Source organism: Silurus meridionalis, chromosome 13 (genome assembly GCF_014805685.1).
Source record: "Silurus meridionalis isolate SWU-2019-XX chromosome 13, ASM1480568v1, whole genome shotgun sequence".
Classification (NCBI taxonomy): Eukaryota; Metazoa; Chordata; class Actinopteri; order Siluriformes; family Siluridae; genus Silurus; species Silurus meridionalis.
Window position 1 is genome coordinate 11,220,120 of NC_060896.1, and position 23,769 is coordinate 11,243,888.

At 37.0% G+C, this 23,769-nt stretch overlaps 1 protein-coding gene across 2 annotated transcripts in view; it reads left to right on the top strand.

Moving 5' to 3' along the window:
• itpr2 (inositol 1,4,5-trisphosphate receptor, type 2) overlaps positions 1-23,769 on the top strand; it is a 91,105-nt gene that overhangs the window by 16,586 nt on the left and 50,750 nt on the right. Inside the window, exons 6-38 of one of the 2 annotated variants that reach the window (XM_046865316.1) lie at positions 935-1,033; positions 2,354-2,437; positions 2,529-2,675; positions 2,786-2,881; positions 3,407-3,451; positions 4,506-4,538; positions 5,524-5,672; positions 5,832-5,931; positions 6,111-6,271; positions 6,665-6,806; positions 6,962-7,120; positions 7,524-7,696; positions 8,248-8,367; positions 8,452-8,634; positions 8,973-9,224; positions 9,425-9,572; positions 10,327-10,474; positions 11,647-11,834; positions 12,594-12,720; positions 12,847-12,898; positions 13,770-13,938; positions 14,050-14,217; positions 14,857-14,946; positions 15,064-15,189; positions 15,367-15,489; positions 15,636-15,836; positions 17,085-17,336; positions 19,232-19,357; positions 19,497-19,625; positions 19,802-19,922; positions 20,823-21,004; positions 21,244-21,386; positions 23,153-23,261. In XM_046865316.1, coding sequence (XP_046721272.1) covers positions 935-1,033; positions 2,354-2,437; positions 2,529-2,675; positions 2,786-2,881; positions 3,407-3,451; positions 4,506-4,538; positions 5,524-5,672; positions 5,832-5,931; positions 6,111-6,271; positions 6,665-6,806; positions 6,962-7,120; positions 7,524-7,696; positions 8,248-8,367; positions 8,452-8,634; positions 8,973-9,224; positions 9,425-9,572; positions 10,327-10,474; positions 11,647-11,834; positions 12,594-12,720; positions 12,847-12,898; positions 13,770-13,938; positions 14,050-14,217; positions 14,857-14,946; positions 15,064-15,189; positions 15,367-15,489; positions 15,636-15,836; positions 17,085-17,336; positions 19,232-19,357; positions 19,497-19,625; positions 19,802-19,922; positions 20,823-21,004; positions 21,244-21,386; positions 23,153-23,261 — 4,545 coding nt within the window. The remainder of the gene's footprint in view (positions 1-934; positions 1,034-2,353; positions 2,438-2,528; positions 2,676-2,785; positions 2,882-3,406; positions 3,452-4,505; positions 4,539-5,523; positions 5,673-5,831; positions 5,932-6,110; positions 6,272-6,664; positions 6,807-6,961; positions 7,121-7,523; positions 7,697-8,247; positions 8,368-8,451; positions 8,635-8,972; positions 9,225-9,424; positions 9,573-10,326; positions 10,475-11,646; positions 11,835-12,593; positions 12,721-12,846; positions 12,899-13,769; positions 13,939-14,049; positions 14,218-14,856; positions 14,947-15,063; positions 15,190-15,366; positions 15,490-15,635; positions 15,837-17,084; positions 17,337-19,231; positions 19,358-19,496; positions 19,626-19,801; positions 19,923-20,822; positions 21,005-21,243; positions 21,387-23,152; positions 23,262-23,769) is intronic. The other variant, XM_046865317.1, reaches the window with a different exon arrangement.

The following is a 23,769-nucleotide window of genomic DNA, read 5'->3' on the forward strand; positions in this document are numbered from 1 at the left end:
TGCAGAGTTGAGTGCAAAAGTACAGCCTGCACAGCTGCATCTTGTAACGAGACATGAATCTAAAACAAAAATGCAAAACAAATGGGAGGAAAAAATGAATGTTTGACTTTCCCCAGCTTTCAATTTCCAGATCTAATTTTTAAAAAAAGCTGTGCATGATTTCTAATTTAATTATAACTGGCAAAAATTATGAATTCACAACTTTTATTTTTATAGCGGTTTTAGCAATTGGCTGTCACTAAGTAGCTTTACAGAGGCAAAAATGGAAAAAAAATTCCACAAGATGACATGAGAAAGAAACCTTGAAAGACTCTAAAGAGAGCATCTCTTTAAAGTGACACCATATGCTGGAAAAATTAAACATGAATTTCCTACTATACATGTTGAATGGATATTCACTATAAGCCTATTGTGGATAACAGGATAGTGTTTATGATTACATAAAGGGCATACATGTGGCTTTGAACACAGAATGTTTGACCACTAGTATGCTAATTTGTATTTGTAATATCAATATTTTCTTGCACAATTTGAATTGTGCTGGATTCATGTATGAACCCATTCTTTGTCTGGATTAAGACTTTTTTGCGTTTTGACGTGGGCCCACATGTACGAGCATGCCTGCCTGACTTGCAATGCCACTTTGTGAGAAGATACAAACAGATTTTACCAAGTTAAGAAAAGGAGTCTAAGAACAACTGTTTTTCTTTTTTTTTTTCCTTTTTTTTCTTTTTTTCTTTTCTTTTTCTATTCTAAACTGAACCTGTTTTCTGTTCATGATGCAAATCACACTCCCACAGTTCCTAAATTCTGCATGTCTCACCATATGATATAATCTTCACACTATTATTTACTAGTATTTAGAAACGGCACTTCTACAGTTTTATCGTTAATGAACTGAAATGTTTTTGCATCTGTGCTTGTCTATGGTAAGGTGGTGGTGGGGGACAAAGTGGTGCTGATGCCTGTGAACGCTGGTCAGCCTCTTCATGCCAGCAACATAGAGCTACTGGATAACCTAGGCTGCAACGAGGTGAGATATTTAGCCATACACAGGAGTAGAACTAAAAAGTCCTGACTCATTAATACCTAAAATAAAAAGCGCTAATTTTTGCAGTCTGATTAATTTATATACAGTGGGTGTTTAGTAAATAATTTTTTAAAAGTACGATTGTATATATTAGGTCACATATGGAAAAATGGGAAATGTTGAAATATGATTTTTGCACATGGTCGGTGGCAAGGTTATAACTCGGGAGAAGCTTGGCACACTTATGTCTGTTTATTCACGCCGTGGAAACATAATCAACCATGAGGTCATGTGGTTCAGCCTGCCAGAAAAATGGAGCTGCTCTTTTTACTCTGAGGCTGATAATTTCCCATAACATAAATGCTTTTTTTTTTTTTTTTTTTTTTTTTTTCTTTTCCCCCCTCATACCACGTTTTTCTCTCCAGTTCCTATAAAAAAAAAGAGCATGCTGTGTAACATTATGTTGGTTTATACTTACATTTCATGTCATGCAAGGTAAGTTCCTGTTATCACTTGCATTATATTAGCTATCAGCAGTTCTTATAGCAGTATCTCTCACTTCGTTATCTTGCTGTGTTACTGAGAAACCACAATGCAAAAAGCCCACTGACCTGAAGAATATCCTGTGTCAGGACGTAAATCGTTGCAAAGTAACTACACGCTGTATAAGTATTAGCACCCTGTTCCCTGAAAATAACACCATATCAGTTGTTTTAAAAACAATACTGTACTGTATTAATGTACAAAAGTGATTTCTTTTGCAGCTACAATACCTGAGCTACTCTTACAGAAAATTAATCAATCAACCAGTATCAGTTACTCAATATCAGTCTTTTGGTACAACAGCAATTCTATTTTCTTTTGTGGTTTTGAGTTCGGTAGTAAATGTAGTAGTAAATGTTTTCATGCAAAAAAAAAAAAAAAAACTAAACTAAAACAAGGTGTGTCAATTTTTTAAACTGACTTTCGGATGGCGTAATCACGTTCCAAGCCCAATTGAGTCTGTTTGCATAAATACCACCACAAACGAGTCTAGAGCTAGAGTTACCAAGGCAAAATGCGAAACGGATATGTTTTGTTTATTTTGAAATGCACAAGCATCTGAACCTCCTGACGAATAAATAAATCAAATTGCCTGCGTTTTTGTGGAAATTACGGAGTTTTAACTGCATCTTTTTGCACACAAGCTTTGAGTAAAACCGGACCTGAGACGTCAGTGGCTCCTGTTTCTGTGGAATTCGTGTTAAACAAATTGTGTGTGTGTGTGTGTGTGTGTGTGTGTGTGTGTGTGTGTGTGTGTGTGTTTTTGTATGTGTGGGCCAGGTGAATGCTGTAAACTGTAATACCAGTTGGAAGGTCACACTCTTCATGAAGTTTAGTGATTACAGAGATGATGTTTTAAAAGGGGTGAGCTTTCCTTCTTACTTTTTTTTACGTTTTTTTTTTCCCCTCTTGAAAGACAGTAAATAACAAGCACTTTCTTGACATTTCATTTAAGGGAGATGTTGTGAGGTTGTTCCACGCAGAACAGGAGAAGTTTCTAACCTGTGATGACTACAAGCGACAGCAGTACGTCTTCCTGAGGACCACCCTGCGCCAGTCAGCCACCTCCGCCACAAGTTCCAAGGCACTCTGGGAAGTGGAGGTAAAAGCTAAGCTCTATTCAAAAGCATTATATATTTTTGTGTTTGTTCTCTATTCTGTTCTTTTTTTTTTTTTTTTAATGGATCTTTGTTTTTGATATGTTTTAATTAGGTGGTACATTATGATCCCTGTAGAGGAGGAGCTGGCCAATGGAACAGCCTTTTTCGCTTTAAACACTTGGCAACAGGCAAATACCTGGCTGCAGAGGTACACATCTAAATGTTAATTTGTTGTTTTATTTACTCATTAATCACCCATTCATCTTCAGTCAGTAGCCTGTCTTAGGAACAGCAGTTTATTTAATGTTCTTGCTCAATGTTTTTGCATATTGCAGGACTATACTTTATGTTCAACATTACTGCACATTCGTGCCCACACGTATTGCCACTTTATTTATGTATGGCTTTACTTATGACTGTGCATTGTTGTACGCACACTACCGCAACAGCTCAATGTACAGTCTCCAACCTGTGATTTATTTGTGTAGTTACTCTGCTCACAATTTTAGCCTGCAAATAATTTGGAGAGCTGTTAAATGTAATTTTTTCCTCAATATTTGGCCTCTTCTGTGGTATTATGTGGTATATTATGAGTCTTGTTTATAAAATGTCAAATTTGAAAATTGTGCTTTCGGGTCATATGCTGCAGATGGCAGTGTTCCCAATGCAATCGTCACTCCTGTCATATCAATAGCATCTTTTTTTAATTTGTAAATGTGTTTGTTTGCTTTAGGTGAATCCTGATTATCGAGATGAGAATGTAGATACAAAATCAGAGGTAAATCATACTGAGGTGGAGGTCATGCATCAGTTTTTCCAAGTTTAGTTGTTTGTTTCCTTTCTGGCACAACTAGATGACTTTATCAGGCATGATGTTTGAAGTGTATGTCGTGTAGCTTTGCTTTAGAAGGGGGGTTTAATTTCAGTGTGTGGGTCCTGCTTGCAGTTTTTACAGCTCTGCACCTCAGCACTTCCTCTGCACAGTCTCACACCATCAGTGCTTTCTTTTTCTTCTTCTTTCTATCTCTCAATCTTAATCACGCTGTAGAACACACACACACAGCTTGTTTCCAACACTCTCGGAAAATTTTCTACGGTCGTCTTTCCTCTTTTGTACATTTTCAGCTACACTGGTATTCATTTCGTTTGAATCCAGATGCACACTCACACCTGCATGCAGAAACACTCACTTCCTCGCTTGACTCATTCCTGTGCATGGAGGGGGCCGCTTACATAACGTCTGAGTCTGGGATGCCCTGTGGGAGACGTGGTATCTACCGCGGTCTGTATACGAACCAGAGAAAAACGGATGCACACAGAGAGGCTGAGGAATGAAAGCATTGCTCATGTGGACTAAGAACAAATCTAGATTATAATGGTGTGCATATTACTGTATAACATTTTTGTAAGGTAGAAGTTATATATATGTTATTCGATATTTGTGGTGCTGTTTTGCTTTTGTAATTTGTGTACAGTTAAGCTTTTTTCAGATCAGTTTTCAATATTAAATCAAACAAGCATGTATGAAACTATTAAAAAATGTGTTCATTATCAGAATATGATATAGTCTGTTAGTAATAGTATATAGTTAGCATATGGTGTTAACTACTAGCGTCCGTGCTAATGGGATGAAGACTTTCCACAGAGATTCCATTGATTTACTTAAATTATTATTTAAAAAATTGCATAATGTATTTAAACATGAAGTAGCATATTTGTATTATCAATTGTACTTTCATCAGTCAATAACAATGAAAGAATGCAAATTGATTGCAAATATTAAAAAAAAAAAAAAAGAGAGAACTTACTTTTCTTCTTTTCACGATCTTCAGAAAATTCGGACGACGCAACTTACTATTGAACAAGTGAGTTCTGTAGAAACTTTCAAATATTTCCTAAAGATGAATGTGGTAACAGTGAATATTGTGGTACCCAGAAAAATTAATAAAAAAAAATTATAACATTCTCATATAACAAGATGTTAAATGGATTTACACGTCAATGCGAACAAATGATTTGTTTTAATTGTGTGGAATGGTAGTTTTTAAAAATAATGTTAAAAATAAGGTTAGCTGAACAATGCACACCTTGTCATTTTATGAAGGACACTGCCCATGTTTAAAATGTACTATTTGTAAATGTTATCAGTGAGACAAAATTTACATTTGCATTCTGGCAGCACTTATCGCTATAAAAACCCACAAAAAAAGTGTATTTATTTGTTAATGATTACTAATTATATTTAATGATATTTAAAAACTTTGTTTTAAATGATATTTAATAACTTTGTATATTGTTAATAACCCATATTGCTAGCAAGTTCACTTACATAAGGCTGATGATTATGTAATTAAAACCTTCAGGCAGGTTTAGATCAGAAGTTAGTTAAGATTAGGCTATAATATTGCATATTTTTAAAAGTAGTAGCTAGGTTTTCTAGCAAGCTAACTAATATTATGATGCTATAGCATAAGCTAATTGTCTAAGTTATAGCTTGCGCTAGCAGTGCTGTACAGTATGAAGGAAACTAGCTATGAGGTGGAAATGTACAGTGACTAAACCGGGTGTATATATGTGCACATATTGTATTAGCACAATTGAAATTACACAGATATGATTGTGTTAAGGACATTGTTTTGTGTGGAACTGTTTCTCATAGTTCTCACAGCTTTTGTGACCGTTCAGTTCCTGTAGCTGTTTCTTTTGCTAAGCTTGTTTTCTAGCATGCTTGAATTTCATTATACGTCTTAATGCTTAGCCTGCATAAGCCTGCACTATTATGAATATGTGTGTTCAGTATTTGGTGACCTCAAGGCATCTCTACAAACCATGTCTGTGCTCTTCCCCCAGGCTGAGACAGACTCCGTGTTCTCTAAGAAGAAGCGGCATCTGGAAAAGATATCTTACACCCTAGTGTCTGTTCCGCATGGCAATGACATTGCGTCTCTTTTCGAGCTGGACGCCACCACACTGCAGCGAGCAGATTGCCTGGTCCCCAGGTTTGACTTGCTAATGCACACACAAGAGTATATCATTATAGATTCTCATAGCAGCAGCTATGGCATAAGCTGTTTTGTTCCTGTGGCCAGCTTGTGATGACTGAATCAGGTATTTTGGACTCAATGAACCTGCTTTAAAAAAAAAGTGCTGTGTTACAGAAACTCCTACGTCAGACTGAGGAATTTGTGCACCAACACTTGGGTGACCAGCACTAACATCTCCATTGATTCTGAGGAGGAGAGGCCTGTTATGCTCAAGGTGTGCAACCAAAAAAACCAAAATATAAAAAAGTGTTCGCTTTAATGCCACAATATTTAAAGTACTATTTTAAACATAAACTTATATAAATTAAATCCCGGTTACCACATACATCACATGTATTTTAGCATGTGCCTGTAGCTCATGAAAACTTTTTTGTATTTGGACTGCTCTTGCAGATTGGAACGTGTCCCATCAAGGAGGATAAGGAGGCATTTGCTATTATCTCTGTACCTCTGTCCGAGGTGAGAGATCTGGACTTTGCTAATGATGCCAACAAGGTTCTGGAATCATTTGTGCGCAAGCTAGAAAAGTGCCAAATTGCTCAAAATGATCGCAGGTATGCATTATGTATATGTACTAGGTTGTATATACAAGTCACTGCCTTAAGGGAACTCTAGCATACTTGCATGGTGGAAAAATAGTTTTAGGAAAATAAAAGATTATTATAAAAAGGCCATATGTTTTTACAATAATTCAAAGCCAACTGCACATTTTGTAAGACCTATTTTCAATTGCTTTGATGGAACATCATTTCCTTCATTTTTTGACATTGGAAGATCATCCCTGTTCCACTCAGCTAGTTTAGTGTGATTTTCATTCCACTTGACAGAGGCTGATCTCATTTTTGAGGTTGAAGTTGAATGAGACATAGCATCTTCCAAACAAAGAACACATTTTTGATTTTATCTGTTTGATTTCAGTGTTGCATAAATAGTTTTATGTTATTTAGGTTTGTGACAAAGCTGCTGGAGGATTTGATCTTCTTTGTATGCGAGTTGCCAAATAATGGGCAGGATGTGCTGTCGGTGGTCATCTCCAATCCCAACAGAGAAAGACAGAAGCTCATGAGAGAACAGAACATTTTGGCACAGGTACACATCCATATTTACACCATTATTCTGTTATTCTTAAATTTATTAATGTAGACCTTATAGCAACATGCGATGCCCAAACTCTGTTTAATAACCAAACTAATGTTGATTTCCATGATGAATTTCAGTTCAGCTGCGTGTCTTTGTTTTGTTAGATCTTTGGCATTCTGAGAGCGACATTTGCTGAAAGTGAGGACGGGCCCATGCTGAAACTGGAGGATCTGGGTGATCAGCGCAATGCCCCCTTCAAGTACATGCTGCAGCTCTGCTACAGGATATTACGACACTCACAACAGGACTATCGCAAGAACCAGGCAAGAGGACAAACCCACCCTGAGCATTCATGATTACAGTCTGGGTTAATTTGTATGTTTTTAAATGTAATTTTTTTTTTTTTTTAAAGGTTTCCATGTGTTTTTTATTTTAAATTAATAATTTTGTATAAGAAATAGATATAGCACTCTGGTTTACCATATATTTTTTACAATATTGTCATGCAGTGACTATTGGATTATCGGCCTATAAAGATTTTTCCTGCCTGGAAATATGCTTCGTTCCTAATCAGAGCAGTACTTTCCCGTCTCAGAGTTTTCTTGTTGCAGTTTGCCTCACATACAATAAAAGGCACTTAAAAATAATCTAAATGCTTTAATTGACACAGATGGAACCTCAGCCAGTGATTTTAAAAGTCCTCATCCTTTGTTCTTCTCCTAATAGGAGTACATTGCCAAGAAGTTCTCCATAATGCAGTCTCAGATCGGCTACGAGATCCTGGCAGAGGACACAATCACAGCCTTGCTTCACAATAACCGCAAGCTGCTGGAAAAGCACATTACAGCGCGTGAGATTGAGACCTTTGTCAAGCTGCTACGCAAGAACCGTGAGCCCAGGTCTGATTACCCAAGGACATTTTGAAAAGCTTTGTTGGATTTTATTGAACATGGACAAACATGAACTGTAAAGGCAATTTATTCCTGACAAAGGGTACACAGTTTACATTGCTTATAGATTTCGATAAAACGTGTAAATGGTCACAATGCAAGTTTGCAACAACAAAAGTATATGATGCCACCACCACCGTGCTTCACTGTTCTTGGGAGTATGAGCAGTGTTTGGTTTCAACCAAATGCATTGTTGTGTGTTGCTGCCAAATGGTTTATTTTTTGTCATCAACCAAAGAACACTTTTTTTTTTTTTTTTTTATCAATTTATCAAAATCTAAATTATGTATGCCTGAAAAAATCAAAAGAAAGTTATGTTCATAAAAATAAGAGATAAGTGAGAATGTGTGAGGAGGAATTGTTACCAAAATGCAAAGTTAAAAGAATCTGTGATCATGCTTTTAGTCCGTATTGTATAATCATAATTTTTTTTGTTCTGTTTATATCATGTAGGTTCACTATAAGCCATTCTGATGAAAGTCTTGTGCCTTTTTTCTCAGGTTTCTGGATTACCTTTCAGACCTGTGTGTGTCCAACAAAACGGCCATCCCTGTTACACAAGAGCTTATCTGCAAGTTTATGCTGAATCCAACTAATGCAGATATCCTCATCCAGACTAAGTAAGGTTCTTCCTTTATTTAAACCTGTGTGAATATCAGTGCCCGGATATGATACTGATTTTTATGATTTTTGTTTTGTATCAGAGTGATTCAACCGACTGACAGCTCTCTGGATTCAGTCGTCTTGAATGATGAAGGTGAGGAGGACGAGGTGTGGCTGTATTGGATCGACCAGAATAAAGAGCCGCATGGCAAATCAATCCGCACCATGTCGGAAGATGCCAGGAACAACCACAAAGAAGACATTGACAGCATGACTTACTACAGGTCTGCGTTCCCTCTTTGCTCAACTCTGTGGCATTGTTTATTCCAGTAACATGTTACAGTTGCACACAACATACTGTATGTTAAAATCCATGGCACTTCCCGTGTGGCAATATTTATTACATTTAGACTTTTTAACCGTTTTCCAGTCCAGAAATCTTCTGTACATGCAATATTTTATTTTCCATAAAAGGCAAAATTTAGGGGATTATTGTAAGAAGACTGATTGCGACCGATTTCAGTTGCAATTGTGATTCGCTTTGTAGCGTGCAGAAATCCTTTAAACTAGCTATGTTATGCGTTCATTTTCTTTCTTTTCTTTCTGACATTCTTCATTCCAGGTGTCAGCTGAACCTTTTTGCTAAGATGTGTCTGGACCGGCAGTACCTAGCCATTAACCAGATCTCCAGCCAGCTGCCGGTGGATCTGATCCTGCGCTGCATGTGCGACGATGCTCTGCCTTATAACCTGCGTGCCTCTTTTTGCCGTCTCATGCTGCACATGCATGTCGACCGTGACCCGCAAGAGGCTGTAATTCCGGTTCGTTACGCACGGCTTTGGACCGAGATCCCCAGCAAAATCACGGTCAAGGAGTAAGTGCTTTTGAATGAGTGAAGACTCGATGAAAGAAATAAATTGGCTTATTTTAAATTGGAATTGGAGACAACACATGAGAGATTTAGTCGATGCTTACACACTCATGCTGCCTGCCATTTGTTAAATGATCAGTTTGTATTCAACAGTTCCATTTGTCTGTGCCTAGTGTGTCTTGAACATGTTGATCATTCTGCAGGTATGATTATGAGTTCAGAGATGCAGGCAGAGTGGAGATGAAGAGGAATTTTTCGCCCACCAAGGAGTTTGTCGATCAGTACCTGAATGATGTAGTGAGCCATTCTTTACCCTTTGCAGATGATGAGAAGAATGAGCTCACTCTGGAGGCAAGGCATTTAGAAGTTGTTTTCTATTAGAAATTCTTTTCAAATAATGTTCTTTCACCCAGCTGTATTATCTGTTCGGTCAAATGAAAGGCGTTTTATTTGACCGAACAGATAATACAGCTGGGTGAAAGAACATTCAACATGCAAACTTTCAAATCAGATTACTTGCACTGGCATGTCTCTTGACACACTTAAGAACTCACATATGTTTTGTAGAAAACAAAGCTAATGTTACACAGATCTAAAAGTTGTGGGACGACGGTCATCTCAATAATAATTGCCCTCAGTTTAAAAAAGGGGTTACGTTTTAGATCCTTTTTTTTATTGGTTTAAAACAAGAAAACCAGTTGAAAACTGGGAACATGTTGAACAGTTATCTACTGTTCCACTCTGACAAACGTCTCATTGTTATGTAACTCCGACGCTAACATACACTAATCACCTGCACTTTGATTTGGGTCGGATTTCTACTCACATTTCAGCATTTTCAGCAAAGTGCCTAATTTAAGAGTACATTCTTATTGGAAATCGAAAAGTTGTCATTTTCAAATCTTTGCATGTAAATATTGCCTGTTTGTCTCTCTTTTTTTTTTTTTTTTTCTCTCTCTCACACACACACACACACACACACACACACTCACACACACACACACACACACACACACACTCACAGCTTCCCACACAAATGCTTTAATTTCATTAGTCTGTATGAAGACATTTAAGCTGAATGAATGTTTCATTCTTTTTGCCTAAGGTGGTGAATCTGGCAAGGAATCTGGTCTACTTTGGTTTCTACAGCTTCAGCGAGTTACTGTGCCTCACTCGCACCCTGCTGGCCATTTTGGACGTTGTGCAGCACCCGCTCACATATCTGCCCACCAAGCTCAGCAAAACCCCTGAAGGTCAGACATTTACCACATGCCTATTAAAACACCTCTATTACAGCACTATCCAGCAGTTTCATACTGAAGCTCTATTACGGTCATTAAATCAGTTAAATCTGTATCCGTGGCCTGAGTGAGACATTGGTATGTACCCTAGAGTTAAAAGTGTGACTGCAAGAATATAGGAAAAGAAATGTTGACAGAAATGTTTGAAAGTGATTGTTCCCAGTTAAAATGTTATGATTAAAAAAAAAAAAAAAAAAATTCAAGAAATGCTGCTGCACACAAAAGGACACAGTAGTTGAAGCAACTTTTAACATTTCACAATAAATTAAAAGGCATATATATATATATATATATATATGTATGTATGTATAATTTTTTTTTTTTTTAAACAGGGTATTGTTTTGGTAATTGGTAAACTTTTGTTCATTTAAAACCATATTAATGTGTGAGAATCCACACCAAATTGATTTAGATCTGTATATGGATCTATATACTGTATAATCTATCTATATCTACATATATGCTTACATGTGTTTAAACAAATGCACACACATGTGCATGTTTAAGTGTGTATTTACATATGTATGTACACTTTATGGACAAAAGTATTGGGACACGTGAGTTTTCCTGCTATATGTGCTATATTCTTCTCCAAACTGTTACCACAATGCTGGAGGAACTCAGTTGTATTGAACGTCTTTAGATGCGCTATAATCAAATTTAGCATTCTTCAAACTTGGAACCCCAAACCTTTTCCAGCATGGCAAGACCCCTGTGCACAAAACGAGCTCCATTAAGATATAATTTACGTCTTGATAAGGAAGCTCTTGAGTGGCCTGCTATAGAGCTCTGATCTCAACCCTACTGAACACCTTTGGAATGAATTGGAATGCTGACTGCACTCCAGGCCTCCTCATCTCACCTACATCATTACCTGAGTTTACTAACACACGTGTGGCTGAATTGGGGCAAATTGGGATTAAATGTGGAATGCGATGCTCCAAAAACACATATTGTACCAAATTTATGACCAGGTGTTCACAGAATTTTGGCAATATTTTATATATGTGTGGCGTATATTAGGCTAATTGTGATTTAGACGTTTTTGTTTAGTCTGCAGATGTTGACTTGTCTTTGTGTGTGTGTGTGTGTGTGTGTGTGTGTGTGTGTGTGTGTGTGTGTAGGTAATAATGTCCTGCGCACCATCCATGATGTGGGTGAGATGATGACTCAGATGGTTTTGAGCAGAGGTGCTCTACTTTCCCATGTCTCCCAACCAATATCAGGTCATGGGAAAAAAGCACATGGCCTGTCTGACAGCGAGGATGTGGTGGTGATGGACACTAAGCTCAGGATTATTGAGATTTTGCAGGTGTGCTTCTTTTTTGTTTGTTTTTCCCACTGAATATTAGACAGCTTGAAGAAAAAAAGCACAAACCTGGCCATATCTGTTATTTAATTGACCTGTACAAAAGTTATGTAGTATTTTTGTAAAATCAGTGTAAATTTGCTAGAATAGCTGAGTGGAATATAGGCAAGTGACAAATTTAAAGGATAGACCAACACAGAGTGAGCTACTGTGGTAAATTGTGCCATTACAATCTCCAGAACACCTTTTACAAATCTCTGGAAGTGTACTTAAGGGAAGATCATTATTTATCCTAAACCATATTGCCTCAGTTGTTATATTTAATGACGGTTGTGGAAACACCGTTGAGGTTGGGTTGGGTTTGGACTGAAAGCCATGAAAACAATCGCTTTCATACACATCAAACCATTCAGTGAGTGTCCATGGTCTGTAAATGTTGGTAAAATCATCTCTTTTAGCATTAGAAAATGAGGGAATATTTATCATAGGATAAAGTTCATGAGTTAGTAGACATTTGACTTTGCATGGAACTCTTTACTGTAACAGGGGGGAAAGGGGCTCAAACCATATCAGAAATCTGGCACCGTAAAATAACAGGGCCGGCGGAATTTATTTATTTATTTATTTTCAATTAGTTGTGTACACGCTAAATATTCCATCTTAACGTGACAAACACACGGGTATATTGTAGAATATACTTTCAAAAATATTTTAAAAAATGCATTGTATATTAAGTGCTATGCTTGTTGTGTTCCATACTAGTTCATTCTGAGTGTGCGTCTAGACTACCGGATCACCTATCTTCTGTCCATCTACAAGAAGGAGTTCGGGGACCAGGGTGTCCCAGATAGCAGTTTGTCAGTTGCTGATTTCCCTCCTATTCCCTCAGGTGAGAACGCTCTGTGATAAAGACTCATCACATTTCTGGCTCTATAGCTTGTAGTTGAACTGTACATATTGTGTTTTTGTGTCATTTATTTATTTCATGAATCATATGTATTATTTGTGTTTGTAGAGCCAAATGTGGAACAGATAGCTGAAAAAGCAGAGAATATGTTTGCTGGAAGGTGAGTCAGCTAACTGGTGAACACTACAGGGTATTCCCAAGGGGGCCATACATAGGAGACTATGTATGCCAGCATCACAGAGTTTGAGACTTAGTTAGGGAATGTTCATAGATGTCCACTTCTTGGTTGGCCTGCGACATTTCAGCCTGTTTTGGTTTAGGAAATTTGGCAGCAGTGTTGTGTAATGGGCATGCCATGTTTCCTGTTAAAGTCGACAATGACCTTGCGACTGCCTCTTGATTTAGTCATGAAAGAGACATCCTTTGTCACAGGCGATGTCCTGTATGTATGGAGATTTTTGGGACACAAAGTTAAAATTTTCAACAGAATTCTTAGTTCTGTTGGGTTGTTCTATTGGCTTTATTATTGTTATTATACTTGTTAGAATTTATTATTTAAAAATTTGTTTTTTGTAGTAGGAATGGCCAGTACCATTTTTCATTACTAATACTGTCACTTACACTGAAACCTTGAGTATTAGCTAATATAAAAATTACATTACAAGCTGTAGTTCATAACCACATTTTTCTTCTAACAAATATTTTATTTTAAAAGAAAATGTATTTATTTATTTAAACACTTACATAACTATTAACATAACAGACATAAAAATCACTTTCATTCCAAATATAATTATTGGAATACTGTATGGAATCTAAATATAATAATAATTGCTACTAAGCCTCTTTATATGTAAACATTTTCATTCTTTTTTTTTTTTGTCTTCTAGCTAACCCTGTATTTATTAGTGGTTCTATAACACCTGATACATATCCTGGGTATAGAATAGTTGGCATGTCTAGTTTTAAGAATTAGTTTTATAACAAAACAAAAAAAAGGTCTAAAGGTCTGTTGTTTGCATTATTACTAGCGGTAAGGAGCGTACCTCGGTGGATTTGGACGATGACGGAGGCAAGACGTTTCTGCGCGTGCTGATTCACCTCATTATGCAGGACTATCCTCCTTTGGTCTCAGGTTCACTGCAGCTCCTATTCAAACACTTCAGCCAGAGAGCTGAGGTCCTTCAGGCTTTCAAGCAGGTCTCAAGCACACTGACTTACTTTTCTCTACCTGATCGTCTCTTTTGTTTTTGTTCTTTTATGGCATGCATGTAATTGATTGTGTATGTGTGTGCGTGTGTCTACTGGCAGGTCCAGTTGCTGGTGTCTGAGCAGGATGTGGAAAACTATAAACAGATAAAGGTTGATCTGGACCAGCTGCGACTGACTGTGGAGAAATCGGAGCTGTGGGTGGAGAAGAATGGAGGCTATGGCACTGATGAAGCCACTGAAGCCCAGGCAAAGGAGCAAAATGCAGAGGTGCGCCACCTTGTGGCAGAAACTGTGATGTTCTCCTGCTGTTAAAATTAATTGTTGCATTATGCGTTAATACAAAGAACAACGAATGGTATAATTGACTTTCATTTACATTAAGCATCCTAAATCCACTTGTTATAGATGCGTGGCCTTTGAGGTTGCGGTTGATTATTGACATTATATGACTAAAACACATCTATAGACATAACTCAATTAATAATGCCAGACAAGCTACTTCTTCGAGGACATCTTTTAAACATCATGTGTATTGAATGTGGCTCATAGTTGCTTTTTTTTTTTCCTAAGGTTTATTTATACTTAATTAAAAATCACAAAAATCTCCCACTAGATACAAGAGAATTTTTACCAGCATGCCTGTTTGGATGAGATATTCAGTATATATTACCTAAGGGAATGTAAAATATGGTGTAATCTTTCCAGATCCATTCTCACACCGTCTGTAAAGACGCACTGCCATGACACAATGTGATAATGAAAACTAGTCCAATTATAAAATGATCAAATGTGCTATTGCAAATGTGAACAGCTTGTTATTATAGTAATATTGAAATAGTTTTTTTTATTTTTATTTTATTTTATTTTATTTTTTATTCAGCTTGTGTGTGTTTGTGTGATTGGCAGGAAGTGGGAATTCTCAGTCCAGTGCAGGATGGAAACATTAAGCCACAGATAGACAGCAACAAAGCCAACAATTACAACATTGTGAAAGACGTGGGTGTCGCTGTCATCAAACATATATCTATGTTTCTATGAATATAAAAGTTGTTTTCCACTAGAATGAATATTTTGGGACCAGGTCGTGAGAAATGCTATTGTGTTGGTTAATAGATCCTGCAGCGTCTCAGTAAGCTTTGTTACCCTGCTAAGAAGAGTCGTGTGCAGCAACAGAGGTTGCTGAAGAACATGGGAGCTCACACTGTGGTGCTGGACCTGCTGCAGATCCCTTATGAGGCAGTGAGTGGACCTGAATATATATTTTGCATTTTTTCTGAGGGGGAAAAAAAACACCAAATGACATCTTTTAACATATGTATTTTTTTTGTAAATATTCTTCTTGTCACTGCTTTATTATTATTCCTTTATCATTATTATTAAATGTTTGAGTTACCTGACTCTTGTTATATTCTTCAGGGAGATGAAAAGATGAAAGAGATCATGACTTTGGCTCACACCTTCCTGCAAAACTTCTGTAACGATAATCCTCAGAACCAGATTCTGCTTCACAAACACCTCAACCTTTTTCTCAGCCCCGGGGTACAGTAACAATAAGCTATGTGTCTGAGGGTTTTATTTATTCTAACATGCTAAAATGTTGTGCACCCCAGGCAGTGTTATCCAAAAGCCAATTTTTTGTTGAGCTGTGACTTACTCATGATGCTTTTCTTGGCTCTTTCACACAGCTTTTGGAGGCAAAGACTATGCGCTACATCTTCCAGAACAACTACCACCTGTGTAACGAGATCAGCGACCGTGTGGTGCATCACTTTGTACACTGCATAGAGACGCACGGCCGCCGTGTCCCATACCTGCGCTTTCTGCAGACCATAGTGAAGGCTGATGGCAAATATGTTAAGAAGTGCCAGGACAAAGTGATGACCGAGGTGAGACCGAACGGTGTACGGAAGTGCACAAGATTAAAAAACGACATTAATAAGTGAACATGGAATAAATCTATAAAAATCTGTCACATTTAAAATAAGTGCCCACATGTGCTTTGTGTTACCATATGCCTGAAATATGCTCAAATTCATCTGAAGTAGACATCGTCAAAATACAGCTTTACACATATCTGAAAATAGATTTTTCCCTAATGAGCAAGAGGAGAACCTGTCCACTGCTGGGTGACTTTGAATAGTGGAATTATAAACAGTGCTGAAAATGGATCTTTTTTTATTATTAACACCAGGATCTATTTGATCTCTCAAGAGTTTCAGCTTTAAGTCTAAGATTTCCAAATAAAGTTGTTTACTTATAATGAGACTCAAGAATTACTTGTTTCCATTTACCGAGTTGGGTGATGACAGCATCCAAACATACCAGATGACCGGTAGGGATGTGCGGATCGATTCTAAAGTATTGATATTTTTTGATACTGGCATTGTATAAAAAGGATCGATTCCTGTCAGAGCTTTAAAGGTCTTAACAGTATTTTTACAATCAGTGCAAAATTTGAATGCATTTAGTATGGATGAGACAAGGGATGATGTGGTCAAAGCTTCAGGTCTATGTAAAGACTATGGCTGCTGCATTGTGGAATAAAGTGTGTTTTTGTATTTGCAGAGGAAATGAAAGAAATCAATTTGGTCTGTTGAATAAGAGTAAAATATTCTAATCATTCTAGTGGATAGTTGTATCGTTTTCTAAATATTCATTGATTTTAATTGCATGCCTATAAGTGGTGTTTGCCTAATATTTGTCATGCCACATCTCAAGAAAACAATGAAAAAAATGTGCAAATGGAAGATTTTCACTTAATGAGCTATATGAGAAGAACAGTAATCAGAAATGTAGCTGTGTTCTGTGTGAACATGCACTTTATATAAAAAAACTAAGAGGTTTAAATTATTTATTGGATTAGTTACATGCACTAATTATGTAATGGATGTGTGTGTATTTTTATTGTGTGTGTGTATATGTGTGTGTATGTATATGTGTATATATATATATATATATATATATATATATATATGTGTGTGTGTGTGTGTGTGTGTGTGTGTGTGTGTGTGTGTGTGTGTGTATATATATATATATATATATATATATATATATATATATATATATATATATATATATATATATATATATATATATAAAAATAATATAATATAAACCTGTGCATGTGTGTTTAGTTGGTGAATGCAGGTGAGGAAGTCCTAGTGTTTTACAATGACCGGGCATCATTCCCCACGCTGCTGCAGCTGATGAGTACAGGGGCAGAGTACAACGATGAAAACAGTCCGCTGGCCTACCACAACAATCTGGTGGAGCTGCTGGCTGCCTGCACTGAGGGCAAGAATGTCTATACCGAGATCAAATGTAACTCACTGCTGCCACTTGATGATATCGTCAAGGTGGTGACTCATGAGGACTGCATCCCTGAGGTAAACAAACCTTACACACAGCCCTCCACAAGTCACAGTGTGTACAGGGATATAGTCTGGTCTGTTTATTTATTAATTGTTTGTGGCAGAATTTATACAAGAAATGTGGTATTTACAATAATCTAATCCAGAAAAAAAATCATAGTTCAAGAGAGTTTTTATACAGTAACTAACTTATAGGCTTTGAATTACGCAAGTGTTGTGCGTCATAACAGTTTTATACACTGATTAGGCTCAAGTTTTAAGTAGTTTTATTTACCCAAATTTAATGCAAGTTTGTGAAACTGTTATTTTATATTAATAAGTGGGAAAATATTAAAAAGGGAACCAGCTGTTAAATTATGATCAAAGAATTGCCTTGCTATCAAAAAGGAAGAGTTGGTATGTATGGATGTATGTTCGTATAAAATATATGCATATGATGCATATGTAGTGCCAACGCATCAGTTGGGACACAATCTTTTACTGTTATGCTGTCATTTTGACATTTTCAGTTTTTTGTGTGCCAATAAATGTAAATCGGATTCGCCAGGTGTTCATTCATCAAAGAGTATCGGCAGTACACAAAGGTTTATGATTTCTGGCAGAACTTTCTAGCTCATTCTGGCTTAGGAATCTACTTTACTCCAGAGCCTGTCAAAAGTTTAGACATCTAGTCTTTTAACATTTTTGAGACACACATGCGTGTTCCTTTCGTTTATGCGCAACCTAGGTAATTTAACGGTATGCAGATTTACTTTGACAATACAGATAAAAAAAAAAAATGTACAGATGTTTGAAGACAAGATTTGATCAAGCGATCTTAACCAGATGTTGAATCGGGCATACAAGACTGACACATGATTACTTGCTGAAAGGTGAAGACCCCATTCAGTGTTTGTACTGCAGCATTCCTCTCACTGTCAAACATATTTTGTTGGACTGTCCTGCTTATAATGACCACAGAAGGTTGTTTTATGAAGTCAATTCATATAATGAGCTGTTTAACAAAGTTTAATCTGGAAAAATCTGGATTTTTTTTCATATATTAACGTAAAATTTTTGATTTAAACTGTTGTGCTGTAATTATTTGTTTGTGATTTTATAGTATTTTGTTTTTATAAACTGTTCTTGCCATTAGGATAGCCTTAGTAGCTGGCATGGCATTAAATAAAAGTATATGATGTGTACAGATGTTTAACTTTTATGTTTATTCAAACATACTCCCTTAGCATGAATAACAGCTTTACATACTCTTGGCATCCGAAAAGTTCATTCATCTGAAATACTTTGCCCTGACTTTTGTAAAACTAGTTGGATATTACTTTTTGACCTTGCAATCCAGTTCATCCCAGAGCAGTTTAATACGATTTAGGTACAATGACTGGGCAGACCATTTCATTCCAGATAACACTCCAGTTAAATGTTTGCTTTTTAAATAACACACAGAGCTTGGGTGCATGCTTCAGGTCATTGTCTTATTATATAGTGAACTTTGGTTGCAATGAGCTGCAGCCAGATGGAAGTGCATAGTGTTGAAGTATGGAATAGTAGCCATGTAGATTCAGTATTCATTTCACCACAAACAAGTCTTCAACCTTCCCTGTTCCAAAACAGTCCCAAACCATTCATCTACCACCTCCATGTCTAACTGTGGGTGTGAGGCTGTCTGGTAATATGTCAGTCTTGTTCTGCATCTTATACAAGTTCTCTTGTTAGAGCCAAATTTGTTAAATGTCAAATTTGGACTTGCCAGTAAACAATTTGTTTTTGCCTTTTACCTAGTGTATTGTTTCCTGTAACCTTTTGTATGTGAATATTTTTGACGATTTCAATATCAAAAGAAGTTCTGGCATCCCATTGTAATACACACATGATCATTTGAAAACAGCAAGGTTCTTTGATTTCCTCTGCAGGTAAAAATTGCCTATGTAAATTTTGTGAACCACTGCTATGTGGACACAGAAGTGGAGATGAAAGAAATCTACACTAGCAACCACATTTGGAACCTTTTTGATAACTTCTTGGTGGACATGTCTAGAGTAAGTACAGCAACATGGCTTAAGAGCAACCTCTGCTATATTTTTGTAGATGTAATACATTGAATTATGGGGTGAGTTGTGATGTGTGTGTGTGTGTGTGTGCATGTTTTTACATGTGTCCATGTTCTTCCACCACCAGGTGTGCCAGGGTACAAATGACAGAAATAGAGCCGACCAAATGCTGGAGAAATATGTCACTGACACCATTATGGCCATTGTCAAAGGCTTTTTTGGTTCCCAGTTTTCTGTTAGCACTTCTAATCTGCAGGTATCGAGTGTGCACACACACACTTTTTCAAGAAACATGCTCTTATTCTTCGCACCTTGTTTTCCTTCTGCCATCCCGACAACCATGTGTGTCTTTGCTTTGCAAACACTACACCAATTTAACCCACTTTTACCAGTCACATCGTTGATTTTTCTCTCTATAATTGTGTGTTCCAGAGCCATCAGAGCACGTTCATCCGACTGTTGCAGTCCGCTATCAGAGTCAGTACCTGCTCCTGGATAAGTGCTCTGCAGAAGACGAACATCGAGGCATGCATCAAGACCCTCGCTGATGTGGGTGAGTTATCACAACTCCCTGAAGCAATCTTACCAAACAAATTGAGCACACTGCTGTATTAGTGTATCAATTGTTTGTCTTGGAAATTCCACTACTTATGTTATGTGAGGCAGCGTCTTTTGGTTTATTACATATAAACCCTTAACTCTAATAACCTAATTATTTTTGACCCATGTTGTCTGTCAGTCATACAAAAAAACGTTACTTACAATTCATAAAAAATCAGTAGCAACAGTAGCCAAATTATCATTTGCTGTAATCATTGAAATTCCAAATCCATAAGTCTGATGCCTTAATACTATATAGAACACTTGAAAAGTTTTAATTCTTACAAACTTCAATGGAGCATTAACTTTTTAATATTTTTTGTGTACTTTTTACTTATTATTGCCTTTTGTTCTTTTATTTTTTTTTTTTTTTTTTTTTATGTAAATGCTTTTTATTTATTTATTTTTTTCCTTTTTTTAGAAACCTTTCATTTTGTTAAAATTTCTGCTAGCTCACATATGCACCTGTGCTGCCTCAGGATGTCACTGGGTAGCAGTTTTATTACCAGACTGATTTTTTTCCCTAAATATAACGTTTTATAAGGGCAGTATGATGGCATTGGCATTTCACAGCTCCAGTGTTTGGATGTGAGCTCAGATTACTGTCTGGGTTATTTCACATTGTTCTCCCAATTGGGTTTCCTTCTGCCACTTGAACACCTGCCAATAGGTGGATTGGATACTCCCTAGATTGTGTGTGTGCGTGTGTGTGTGAGATGTCCATCATCCCATCCAGGGTGTTGAGGTTCACCTTATTCCTGAGCAGGATGAGGCTCTCTCTGAAGATGGATGAATGAAATGAATAAGAAAGAAAAACAAAACATTTGATTGGGTTTCTATTCATTCCTCACAGCTAAGAGTCGGAGCATAGCTCTACCAGTAGACCTGGATGGACAGGTGAACTTTCTGTATCAGAAGTCTCATACCAATATGGTACAGCGCGCTGCTAAAGACTGGAGGCTTTCGGCTCGTCAGAGACCTCGCAAAGAAATGCTTGGGACGCCGGACTACAAGAACATAATCGAAAAACTGCAGGTACGCTGCATGACTCGGTTGCATTCTGTTTAAAAACTTTAGCTCCCAAGCAGATTTTTGGGTTAAAATGTTTGCAGCATCTTGTCTCTCTGAAACCATGAACCCTAATTTGTGATCTCACAAACAGAGCTCCTGCTTGTGTAAGTACGATCACATGTTCTATGACATGCCTTTGTGTGACGTGTGACGTGTGTGTGTGTGTGTGTGTGTGTGTGTGTGTGTGTGTGTGTGTGTGTTAGGGAGTAGTGCAATATCTGAAGGAGCAGTTCAGTCCACTGGTCCAGGCTGAGTTCTCTGTGTTGGTTGACATTCTGCATAGTCCGGAGCTGTTGTTCCCTGAGGCAGCACGACTACGCTGTGAGACCGGAGCCTTCATGACCAAGTAAGACGCACATAACACTAGATGATGTAGAGCATGAGGTGGATAAATCATAAATTCATTAGCTACCCCACAGAGCAGATAAAAGCTCTTATGTGCAGTATAGTTCCATGTTTTGTTTTATAATCTAACTCACTACACTACAAAAAAAAAAAAAAAAAAGTAGCTACCATAATGTTATAAAATACAGGACTTATGTCATGATATGTTATGATGAATAGTTTCTTGGTTACACTGTATTAAGGTACTTCATCATCCAGATCCTCTTCTAGCAACATTTCTAATGTACCCTCTTGTTTGTGTCTTAGACAAAAATTAAAATCAGCAAATCTTCTGCAAATGTTTAAGCTTGAAACTGCTTTGTTTTAGGGATTATATTCCAGTTTAATGCCCATTTTTATATGTATCAATATGCTTGGCCACAAGATTCACGCAAGAGATTTCTGTATGCGTATAAAAGAATTAGATATTTTTTTTATATATACTTAATTTTTATTTTATCTGTTGTCCATGATAATTATTCAGACTTTGTTAAACATTAATCTTCCCATGTGTGTTGTGCAGCTACAGATTTTTATATACACAATAGGTATAGTGAAGAGCATTTAAGCTTTAGCACACTCCTTTTTACTGAGTTTACCAAAAATCAACAGGCAGGAAACTGAATAAAAATAAAGTTCGATAAATAAAATTTGAAAAAAAAAAGAATGAAAACACAAAATCTAGAGCTGAAACGATTCCTCGAGTAACTCGAGTAATTCCAATACAAAAAAACATTGTTTAGACCATTTAACTACACACCAAGCACTGAGTTTTCCCACGTATCATCATTATTACTGAAGCACCACCCACTAAACCCTGGACAACTATGGGCTCTCATTTATAAACATGGAAACTTTCCACGCAAAGGTTGTCTCACCAATTCACCTTCCCGCCTTCTGTTTCTCCACATCATGGATACGCAGGGCTCAGAGTTTACTTACAGGTTTACCTTTTTTTTTTCTTTTTAAATACATTTGTATATTTTTATTTATAATTTTTTTTATGTATTTGTGTTTGTGCATTTTGATCTAATATGGCAATTAAATGCACTAAATGGGATATTCACAGATATTCTATCGAATTTCAGCAATAATAATAATTAAATATATAAATATATATAAATAATAAATATATAATAAATGACGTTCGTTTTAAGAGACCCGTCTTATTTTCTCTTGTATATTCGGCATTGCTCTTAAATGAAGAAAAAGTGCTTTTTATCCTATTCGAATTTATCCTAATCGGAAAATTGGTAGAATACTTGACTACTAAAATAATCGATAGCTGCAGCTCTAACAAAATCTGCTTGTCCCGGATGTCTCGGCTACTTATTTGAACCACCCCTGGTTATAGCCCTGGCCAGACGTGCATGCTGCTTCATTTCTTGAGTGGGCACTGAAGTGGGTTCTGCCATGAATGACTTCCGATCTTGCATTAGGTGTTCGAACAGCACTTACCTGAGTGTGCGTGTCAGCCTGATTGGTCTGTACTATTGCATAAGCACTCAAGTCTGCATGAGTCACTCTGAAAGCCACAGCGTGCGGTCCTCCTGCTGCACCACTATGACTAACCTGTTACTTTCTCATGTAAGGTCAATAAAGAATACATGCATCGGAGATATTTTAAGATTTTCTTACTCTTGAGTCCTAGATGCCATGTCTTTTCCTGCATAAACTGGAAAGAAACTTTTGAGTGGCAAAACTTTCTGAACTGGAATCTGTATGTAGGTTGATCAAGCACACGAAGAAGCTGATGGATAAGGAGGAGAAGTTGTGTATTAAGATCCTGCAGACACTCCGTGAAATGCTGGACAAGAGGGAGACTTTTGATGATCAGGTCAGTGGGAGACAATTCATTCATTCATGTTAAACAAACGAACAGCAGTGTATTATGAAGGAGCGTTTAAAAGTCCCACTTTATCAAGAACTTCTGTAAACGTGCACGTCCAATCTGCCAATCATGTCATAACAGTCCATTGCAGGAAATCATGAGGATATTTAGTCGAAATCTTCAGCTAATGTTCACATCAGACACCAGAGAAAAATGTGATCTTTGACTATGTGAATTATGCCCCTTTCTAGGAAATGAAGTCTTCTGAATAATCAGAATCAAGAATTCAACATAAAATTTAAAGAACATTTTTTTACACTTTTGTCTTGAACAAATGCACAGGACGTGGTATACTATTGAGGTGGTAGCTCGGTGGTTAAGGCTTTGGACTTGGATTCGAAGGTCGAGTTGAAATCGCAGCCACACTAAGCTGCCACTCCTGGGCCCCTGAGCAAGGCCCTTAACTCCATTGCTGCTCAGTTGTATGAATGAGATAAATATTAGGGTGTCTGCC